The sequence below is a fragment of the Chanos chanos genome, chromosome 8, assembly GCF_902362185.1.
Source record: "Chanos chanos chromosome 8, fChaCha1.1, whole genome shotgun sequence".
Classification (NCBI taxonomy): domain Eukaryota; kingdom Metazoa; phylum Chordata; class Actinopteri; order Gonorynchiformes; family Chanidae; genus Chanos; species Chanos chanos.
Genome location: NC_044502.1, coordinates 42,847,757 through 42,858,754, shown reverse-complemented (window position 1 = coordinate 42,858,754; position 10,998 = coordinate 42,847,757). Strand labels below are relative to the sequence as shown.

The 10,998-nt window shown below is 41.2% G+C and overlaps 1 protein-coding gene across 6 annotated transcripts in view; it reads right to left on the bottom strand.

Annotated features, from left to right (window-relative positions):
* Positions 1-10,998, bottom strand: part of ptk2ab (protein tyrosine kinase 2ab) — a 60,445-nt gene that overhangs the window by 24,309 nt on the left and 25,138 nt on the right. For 3 of the 6 annotated variants that reach the window (XM_030783303.1, XM_030783304.1, XM_030783305.1), the window contains exons 8-14: positions 8,940-9,080; positions 8,543-8,620; positions 8,233-8,340; positions 6,288-6,405; positions 6,061-6,100; positions 5,476-5,534; positions 2,098-2,154 (exon numbers count right to left, since the gene is read on the bottom strand). In XM_030783303.1, the coding sequence (XP_030639163.1) occupies positions 2,098-2,154; positions 5,476-5,534; positions 6,061-6,100; positions 6,288-6,405; positions 8,233-8,340; positions 8,543-8,620; positions 8,940-9,080 (601 nt within the window). Of the gene's footprint in view, positions 1-849; positions 871-2,086; positions 2,155-3,180; positions 3,199-5,475; positions 5,535-6,060; positions 6,101-6,287; positions 6,406-8,232; positions 8,341-8,542; positions 8,621-8,939; positions 9,081-10,998 lie in introns of all 6 variants that reach the window. The other 3 variants (XM_030783301.1, XM_030783302.1, XM_030783300.1) reach the window with 2 other exon arrangements.

Below are 10,998 nucleotides of genomic sequence, written 5' to 3'. Positions count from 1 at the left end.
GTGTGTATGAGTATATTTCACTTCTCTCTGATCCACACACACTGTATGTGCTGTAACAATAAGCCTACTGGGTCACCTGTTCACAGACAAGAAACTAGTTTAGACTAACTGCTACTGACAGAGGACAAATGCAATTCTAAAGCACCAACACAAAAGCTTTTTTTATTTGTTCTTTAACAAATGTTTGTCAACTATGTTCGTGGTCCCCTGCTGTGAACTGATGCTTAATAGAGATAATCATTTTCACCAAAATATATATAATTATATAAATATGTTATTAGCTCACGGTGCTGAAGTAAAGCATGCATAACACTAATCTGTCCATACACTGCTTAAAAAAAAAAAAAAAGATATTCCAGTCCAAACATGCAGTTAGAGACAAAGGCAAAAAACTCAAAAGCACATTAACCGACTGAAGTTAAAATACTGATCATGCACAGATCCTCATCACAAGCTGAGATCAAGATGTATTATTATTATTTCCTCTGCAGCTGTCTTGCATTATTCATCCCACACCATTCTGTGGACATTCCTTATAATTCTATCTCCGAAACAGAGACCAACCCGATTCACTGCATAAAGGCACTCATTCAACATTACCAATTTCAGATCAAAAAGTAGTGTCAGTATCACAGAGCTTATACTGGAGTGATCAAAATTGTTGTGAAAATTTTATGACATCAAAACAAAAACAACAACAACAACAACCACAACCACCAAAAAAGAAAAAAAGAAAAAAAGGAGTTTATGGATGGAACCACAGACACTGACAAGCAAGACACAAGACAAGGTCACTCGGTGTCACGATGACAAGGGCACACAGAGGGCGAAAGCAGAAAATACCTTTACCTTCATCTAATCCACAATACTCTGTAATGCAGTTAGTGTGAGAGGAAACAACATTGGAGAAGGTTGGAACATATGACAGCAGTTAAAAAAAAAAAAAAAAAACGGGGCATTTTCTTCTCCAGATGATCTGCCTGAATGATTTATGCAACTCTTATAAACACTAAAAATCTATTTGAGAAGTGCCAACAGCTCTTCACCAACTTTTAACAGCTCAAGACAATAAATCAGAAAAGTTTAAACGTGTGTGTGTGTGTGTGTCTGTTGTTTTTTTTTCCCCTGATGGAAGATTCGGGTTTGAGAATGCAGCTGTCTGCTTTGGCAGAGAGAGAGCGAACGCTGGGGTTTAGACAGTGTCAACACGAACGCGATATTTCTGTCACATTTTGAACAGCTGAATTTAAACACATATTACTGACGGTTGGCTCCAAGTGCGCTGCTGGCTCTGTTCAGTCACATCATCTAAACCCACGACAACAAGCATAGTAAACAGCCTGAGGGAAGATTTACACCGCTGGAACCAAAACAACATAACAGTTTATCTTTTTAAAAGCTTTGATGGGTAATATTTTCCACTGGGAGATATATCAACGAGGTCTCAGTTACAGTGTAAAACGGAACAAATGGAAATATAAGAGCAGAAAACAAAAGTGTATGTTTTGTCCCATTACACATAAAATAGGACCTCTGCAAGTTAATGAGTCAATTTACTAAGTTTCATCTGTGACGAGTTTTAGTCTCCAAATGACTTTATGAAACAGATGTGAGTCTGATTTCTAAAAAAATGGCTAAAAGTTCCTCTTTCTGTTGCCCTAAGTTTATATCTGAGTTAATATCTGAATATAAACGGAATGGTGAGTCCAACCTCCTGAGTGTCGTGTTGGACCACTGCTCAGTCTAAGACTTGTAATGAAGCCACATTGACTCAAGCCCAGAGCAAAAAACGTCTGAAGACTATGACAGAGGCCACGAGAAACACAGAGTGAATCCAAAGTGGAGCTGCATGCTGGAAAACAGAGCTGTGGGCACATACGTGACGCCATGGTCACAGACACAGAGAATATCTGCTCCTTCACAGCGAGGCATGTGGACTACATAAATCCTGACACCCCCATCCTCCCAACCCACCCCCTAAACACACACACACACACACACTCTCCCCCTACTGATGACATGACCCGACCCGACCCGACCCCCACCCCCCCAGACACACACACACACACACAGACCCCTCAAACACAGGGTACTTACTGGAAGGCATGGTGTAGGTATCCTCATCATCTATAATCTCTGCATAATCGTCTGTTTCTGCAGGAGAAGACGGAGAAAAGAGAAAAAAAAAAAAAAACAGAGATGAGTCTGATTAGCAGAGCGCTGGAAACGTCTCAGAGAAGACAGACATAAGGATCGTCAAAGCAGAAATGAAACTAGGTTAGTGTAAAAAGTACCTTTCCACAGCACCACAGAATCCCAGCGAAAGCAGACAAGAACAATGCCTACACAACTCTACTCTTTGTTAACACGCAGGTGTAAAAGATAAAGAGTCCACAGGCGTCTCTCTGGTACTGCGTGTGAGTGTGTGAGAGTGAGTGCGTGCGTGTGTGTGTGTTTAGGAGGTTTGGCAGTCCAGTAAGAGAGGAGTATTGCAGCTGTGGTATTTGAGTGCAGAGGAGGAGGGTTCAGGGATATGAAGGGTTTTTTTTGTTTTCTGTTTTTTTTTTGTTTTTTTTTTCCCCCCAAGAGCAGTGTCTCTGGGAAAAACACATTAAGTCATCGGGAGCTGTGTAGTCATTGTGCCTATCCCGTCTGCTTTTAAGGAAAAACTAGCAGCATTTTCCAAGCCAAAACTAAGTAGCTATGGAATGTAGCTGGAAGTGAGAATTTCTCACACTAAATGGAAAGGACAGACGGGTGGACACACTCTGATAAGGAGCTGGTATAAAAACCGCTCTGCCTATGTGCAGTATGAGAGAGAGAGAGAGAAAGAGAGAGACTCCATGGATTCCTTTTTATGGTAGCAACTACGTTATGTGTATATATCAGTATCTTTGGATGTTTGCACAATTTGTATCGAACCGCAGAAGAATCCCAAAGGCTTGGTTATGTAAGCAAACACTTTCCCCTCTCCACCGAAAAGCGAATGGATGTGGCTGACAGATAAGAGAGAGGGATGTTGATAGGAGAGAGACTGCGGTTGATCTGACCACATAAACACGAGATTAAAAGAAACGGTGTGTTATTGTTGGAGACAGTGGTGCACGCGAGTGTTTCGCGAACAACGCTATTGGTGTTAGTGAAGTTTCTGACAGAAAGACAAATCAAGCGTGATATTACCGTCCCCACTAATTTCATCTGCAGATCCAGGCAGCATGCACAGATTAGAGTGAAAGAAAGAAAGAGAGAAAAAGAGAGATTAAACAGAGGAGTGAGACTCGTTCCATTCCATTATAACATGCGACAGGGTTTGCTGCAGCAGCCCTGAGCAGGGTACAGAAATAACAGTGGAATGTAAAGTATCTCTGTAATATCAGTTATGCTGAATAAAACCACATAAGATGGCATTTAACATAACAGTACATTACATATAAAAGTAAAACACTTCAATAAAGAATAAACTGTATTAATCACAGATGCGTTCATTTTGAAAAGGCATTATTCATTTTTTGCAGATAAATTCATCACTGAACGTTACTTCTTCCTTCAGGGTTTTTAATGACATAAGAACCAACTGACGTGGTGTACGTTACCGTAACAACAACATTTACTGAGCTAGGACACAGAGATTCAGCCCTCGCTTACTTCACTGTCTGGCATAAGTGCTTGTCCGTACCTACAAACATTCATTTCTCGTAAGACATTCCTACCCTCTGCCCCCAGACACACACACACACACACACACACACACACACACACACACACACACTCACACACACACACACACACACACTTCTCATTGATATAATGTTGACTTGACAAACAGTGAGTGATTAAGTGGGTTTGTCAGTGTTTGGCTGGTACATCTGGAGTGTCAATCTGATGAGGTGTTTCGTTCATTCCCACCAAACACTTAACAAAAAAAAAAAAAACAATGCAAAGCCTCACAAAGCTACACACAGAAAAGAAGAGAACATTAAACTACTCTGAGGATCGTCTGCCAGCCACTAAAGAAAAAAACAAACAAATAAACAAAACAAACAAACAAACAAAAATGACCCTGAAAATGACAACACCAGGTTTGAATACAGAAACACATCAGTGGAGTGAACACAGTCTTAACACTCAGTGAGATGTAAGAGACGGGGCGTCAGGTTAACTGCCGTTCCCGAAAAGAGCAGGATACAACATCCTGCCCACTGATCGGCCGTGCGGTCGTCGTAAACGACGCGATGTTATCGCCCTCTTCCTTCTCCGGTACTCTGTTTACGCTGACGGGTCTGCAGACGGGGCCTGTTTTGAGCATTCAGTCACTGTGCTTAAAACTAAGGCTGATGAATGGAGAGCATCGTAAGTTTCGGCTCTGAAACATGCTTCAGCACATGGGCTTGTATGGTAGTGCGAGAGAGAGAGAGCGCTGGAGAGTTCTGACACAGGCTGTAACACAGACTATAAGCTGCGGCAGAGATGAGCGGCATCGGTGATACCAGTCACAGTAACACATTATGTCAACATTTCAGGGAAAGGCATATACAGCCGTGCGGTCCTGAAGTAGCAGCATCTGCTCGGTTATTTCAAAGAAATGGCGCTCACGGTCAAACTGACTGCAGTGATTTGCTTAAAGTACAGCCATTATCTGCTTTATTTTAGTGCACGTTGAAATTTTCGGTGAAATGAAAAGAAGTTATGTTAAAGGTTATGGGAAATTAAGAGGTTATGACAGCGTATTAGGAAATACTTCATCCATAAAGTGACACGGAGGCCTGGGGCTCTGTAATACGGAGCTTGTTAAATTACCAAGTTATTTTACCACCACAAAACATGGCCCTAGGACTGCAAGTATGTTCAAGTTGCGTTAACAGAATGGTTCATAAGAATGTGTATATCATTTGTAAATGAACAAACCGAAAGCACATTGAGAGAGACGGCGATTCCACAGCGAATAATGAGCATGTGTCACTCATCTCAATGCAAGTGTTTGATCAGCACAGAAAACAAAGACAACCCTGAGCTCGAATCTGACTGGTTCTACAAGTCCGCTGCTTTCTAATCAATAATCAAACACATATCGAGTCAGACACCAAGCTCTGTTCAGTTACTGCGATCAAGGCTTAGGTCCTTAAAGTCCAGCAGGGTTGACAATATCTCTCCAACTAAATGTTTTGGCTTAGAATTACGGCTGGGTGAGAGCAGATTGGATTCTTGAAATATTTTTTTTTACACACAACTGCATCACAGAGGACCCAATCCCTCAAATATCTCTACTACAAAGTGTAAGTTTCGACTGATTTCCACTAAAAAGAAACGAAGTCCTTGGATCCAAACATTCACAGCATCCACGAGTGTTTTAATCGCGTCCGACCTAGAGAACACAGCAGGCAAGGAACAAGCCCCCAAAGTAAGACTGCAACAGAACCCAGAACCCAGTAAGGCTGCAACAGAACCCATTAGAACATGCAGAACGTACGGTCCTACCTGACACGGAGATGGTTCTGCTTTTCACTCCCTCCAGCCGTTTGTCATGGTTTGAGGCTCTGTGATAGAGAGGTTTTAGCAGGTGAATTCTATACATTATTCCTGATGAGTCGGACACAGAGTATTCCACTGTCCACTTCTCAGAGATACTCAGTAGAAAAAAAAAAAAAAAAAACACACACGGCTTGCCCTTTCCTTACGGCTGTGAGAAGGTGTGGCCCTGAACTGATAAACTGAACATACTGACAGGCCTCAGTTTAAAGCAGGCGTGTGACAGTGGATCTGGTTTCCTTTGAGACACACTGAGAAATTCCCCATGAAGCTGCCAAATGGGCAGAGAGAACTTCCTTTGTAGATAAGACCCGAGGCCCTCAAAAAACTGCTGCATTTTCACAGCAATCCACTCTAATGTCTCCCTCCAGAAATACTGCACCATACTGATGTTGATTAGCGAAAAATAACTGCAAGAACCACTATCCAGTTTCCATAGGAAAACGTTAGAAACACAAAGAACTTGAAGCACCTGGCACTGAAAAAAAACAAAAAAAACCCCACCATTTTCCCACCACATATTGCCAAACTTACTTTGGAATTTTTGGAATGGATGGCAATGCTCTCTCTCCCTCTGTTGGGAACAAGACGGAAAAATCATAATTGGAACAGAGCAGTCCAAGATATGCAACATATGGCTTATCTATAAAGAGGCTTTTCAAAAAACTCTTTTTCTGCTTCAAAATATACACTTTTACATGTTTAATATGTCATGAATTGAGGAAATAATAAGTCTAAATAGGCATGGTAAGTGGCTAGACCTTTCTGTATTCGGATGATGAATGACGCGGAGGTGCCGTTGACCAGCCGACAGTAGCCATCAATCAGGTCGGCCATGTTTTCTGTCGTGGTCAGAGTAGTTGTCGTCACAGTCAGAGGCTAGAGAGACAGACAGCAAAAAACCATCAGTATGTGCACACACTTACACACACACACACACACACACACACACACACACACACAAAGTCAGTCGGAGTCTAGAGAACAGAGAGCAAGCAAAAAAGCCATCAGCACGCAAGCACACACACACACACACACACACACACACACCAGAGAAAGAGAAAGAGAGTCAGTCACAGTCTAGAAACCAGACAGAAAGCAAAAAAGCCATCAGCACACACACACACACACAAAAGCGCACACACATACATACACGCATATAGACATACATAAAATCATAAGCTACAGAGAGACAGCAAAAAACCATCAGCAAGTCCACACACACACACACACACACACACACACACACACACACACACACACACACAGGCTAGGGAACAGCAAGACAACAAAAAGCCATCAGCGCACACACACGCACACACTAAAACATGCACACACAGAGAAACACATTCACATAATACAAAAACCCACACTCAGACACAGAGACATGTACAGGCACACACAAACACACACACACACACACATACATACTCACACGTCAACAAGAAAAAATAAAACCAGATCAATATGGGATACATTTCCTGTGTAGTGCCTTCATTGCAAGAAATTACATAGCACATATGGGTTAACCATTTTTAATTTTAATGGACTGAGAGCAGATCCGGTCAGAGAAAGATCGTAGTATGCAGGTACTTTTTTGAGAACTAAATATGCATGTCACAAGTTTTACTCTTGTGGTATGTTGAACACGTGCGTACGTGAAAGAGCGGTAAAGTGGATCAGCGCATACGGTTTGGGGTTAGTTATATCTACGTGCTGATACCACACTGCAACTGCAGCACACACGCAAGGGTTCCAGAACACTCATAGTTCTGAAGTACACATTTCAAACAGAAAAAAAGCATCTCCACGTTCAGAATAACTATCCTTTCATTAAAACCATTACCCAGATGTCCACTATGTTGTTATGTACTAGACAATGCCAGAGCAATCTGTTCAGAAACTCAGTCCACTGGTGGGTTTCTATACAAAAAAACAGAACTGACTGACATTGAAACACCTTCATCCAGCTTTTGGAAACCTTCCAAAAAAAAAAAACAAACAAAAAAAAGTACAGTCGGCCCTTCATATTTGCGGGGGTTAGGGGCACAGGACCCCTGAGAAAGTGGAAAAAACGCGAACATCTCTAGGTCTCCCCAAACCTTACCACTTAATCCTGTAGCCTATATTTATGCTAGTAAATGATAAGAGATTAATACTACAAATAGTTTATACACTTATGACTTATCAAACTTTGTTTTAGTTTTCTTTATGTTGCACATTTGAATAAAACGATGTCTGAAAGAAGCGCCTTGATACGTTTTCTTCGTTTATTCTGTAACAGCATAAACAGACACATCACTCCAACATTTTATCTCGCTTCCTGAGTTTCAATTCTTCTACACGAACTCTCTACTGTACAGACAAGAACCTCTCTACGTCGCTCACTAACTCCTCTTCTCTTAAGAGGTATAGCGGCAAATGATGTCTCAATGCAACTCCACGCGATGCAAAAAAAAAAAAAAAAAAGTCTACAACATCCTGGAGGGGACACAAAAGTACACTAAAGGGGGTTGTACCGCATTTACATTCTCTGGTCTACGCATGTCGATTGCAATTTTCTGCAGTACGCCGTAAAAATTTTAATTATTGATGGCAAACTAGTGGATGATCTAATCCGCGAAAGTTAAACTGGCGAGTGCGGGCGGGGTGGGGGGTTAGGGGGGTGCTGTACAGATGCATGATGGTCATTTGAGTGTGGTTTACCTCTGCTGCCCCAGCCACATCCAGCTGCAGCATTCCCTTCCTCTCCTTGTCTTCACAGTATGAGTATTGGATACTCTGGACTTGAGTAAAATTAGCCAGATGTGTTGGCTACATGAGAGGGAGAAAGAGAGAAAAGAAAAAATGTTCTGTTGCATGTAAGGTTTTTCATCAAGTGGGACTGTATTCACTCTGGATTAAAAAAACTAAGTGCACTTTGCTACAGTCCTATGCCAGCAGAGGTCTAGCCAGGCCCTGGCAATGCCTGAGTGAAACTGTCTATTGAAATGCCAGTATGCATAGTGCTACTTACAGTTGAGCCTTTGTCTGTAAGGTAGCTGATTCCCTCCTCTGGACCGATGGCCAGCTCTACTGATATCACCCAGCTTGACTGTCAAGACAGATAGTGGAAATGATCAGCAGTGAATGGGGTGATTGAATGGTGAGGAACATGCAGTTCCTCTCTCACCCAGCAGGGGTCACTGTGAAACAACTGTCGTATCCGAACCACGGGGGACCAAATACTACGCTGCATGCTTAACGATGAGCTTCAGTCAGATCAAGTTTCCGAATCAAACATTCAATTTGTTTCCATTAAACATCATAAACAACTCACAACACTGCAACAGACAAGGCGTTTGAAAACGGATAAGGCCTCAAAACAACAGAATATCAGTCCGATCTCATGCGGTCATAACAAAAAAACATACCCCCAGGGCACATTTAAAGCATTCCTTGTCAAATCTATAGATGGGCGACAAGATTTCGAAGAACTTGAGAATGCACTGCTCGTCGTTGAGGTTAGCAAACTGTTTGAAGGTCTGCTGGATCAGCTTCCGTAGCGTTTTAGCCTGAGGACACAGAGCAGAGTGAACCACATCAAGACTATTTCTCCACTACTTTCATCATTTACAAAAAGCAGCTGAGACAAAAATCGATATGAGCTGAATTAATGAATCGGGAGTGCTTAAATTATACATTCATTATGTAAGAAAAACTGTAAGTGATTTTGGTGGCGGTATTTCCTTCGTCTTGAAAATGTGATTGATGCTCGAAACCAGCACATTTACAAAAATTCGGCAAATTTACCCGCACAACCCCATACACGCTAGGTCTACAGATAGAGAGAATATGAAGGAATTTGTCATCTATGTCCCTCTACTGTGTTAAAAGCATCACAAAGCAGCATCTATTTCACTTTATGACTACATTCAATTAGGCATCATTGTTTCGCTAGTCAACCAGATTTCTGAGAGCTTTCACATCAGCTTTAACGATGTAAACAGGGCCTGTAAAAATTATGCAAATATTACTCTGAAGAATCCATTATTCAAAATGGCTAATTAACATGTTATAATCAGGGCAATCTCTCATACTAAAAGCTCTGGAGGCTTTTTTTTTTTTTTTGCATACTTTAACAATTATGTCAATAAAGACATCTATCTCCGTCAGTCACTTGGAAAGGTGCTTGACTCTGTGGCAATGCACAGATGAGGAGAGGAAATGTCTTTGGGTTCATATAAAAGGTAGATGAGATGAAAGGCGCTCGCCTCAGGGAAAGAAAATCACAGTGGTGAAACCCAGAGGTAATCAGAGCTATAAAGCGAAAGGCTCCTACCTTCCAAGGCTACTGCATTGGATACAAGGGCCATACTGGTTTTATAACCGAAACCGAAAAGAATGGATCTGTGGTTCAGTTAATAGTACGTGTATAGTGAACCACAAGTTTGTTTTTTACCTCATTTCTTACAGGTGAAGTTTCTTTTTTCTTTTTTAATTTTTCTGAATGTGATGCCAAATCACATGGAATACATATTCTTGGTATAGAAGAACATTTCACGCTGCTCGTGCCTTTGATAACTGAGAACAACATTAATCATAATTTGAAGCCAGTATGTTGTTTTCTATTGACTTCTTGCTGTGAGAAAATATATGCACCGTGCATATCATGCGGTGCACTTATGTTTTAACCGAACAGACGATTACGACGGCTTTAATGACAACGTTGACTGTTTTACATAGCAACAGAACATACGGTCCCGCTACTCAGACTGTAAACAATTTGTGATATTGGACTATATGAATTCAGATAAACAAATGAAGTAAATCTAATCTCGAGGCTACTCTAAGTGAGCACTTGTTTTTCTTGTATTGAAGTAGTCGCGCATTGATCTGACAAAGGTCAGAAAGGTTGGCTGTTGTTTTTCATCTTTATCCTTGTCTTTTCCTCGAGCGAAAGTCCCACTGTTCAAGTTTAGTCACCTTATACCGACTTGCTAGGAGAAAAACTTTTAATGACAAGTGTTTGATTTATTTATTTATTTATTTATTTATTTATTTATTTTCAGTCATTGTCTTGAAGAATAACCTTAAACATAAACGCACCAATGTTTAGATTTACAGCATTTCACTCAATGTCATGCAGAAGAGCCTTAAAATAACTGGCTCAAAAGTTTTTCAAGTTTATTTTTCCTACACTTATTTACTAAAAGCTGGACCATGAAACAAAAGGTGCTGAAGATTAGCTGTCTGTCATTTTCATTTTGGAGAGCTGGGGCCCCAAAAACCGACATACGAACTGAACTGTGAATGGGGTGAACCGTTACATCTGTACTGGATAGCCCAAAGAGTGAGGAAAAGTTCACCAACGCACATCCAGGATGAACTCACACACACACACACACACACTCCATCACATACAGATGAAAACAGACAGACACACCTGATCCTCAAGCTACAAAATTTCTTTATAACAAGCCCACCTGCACA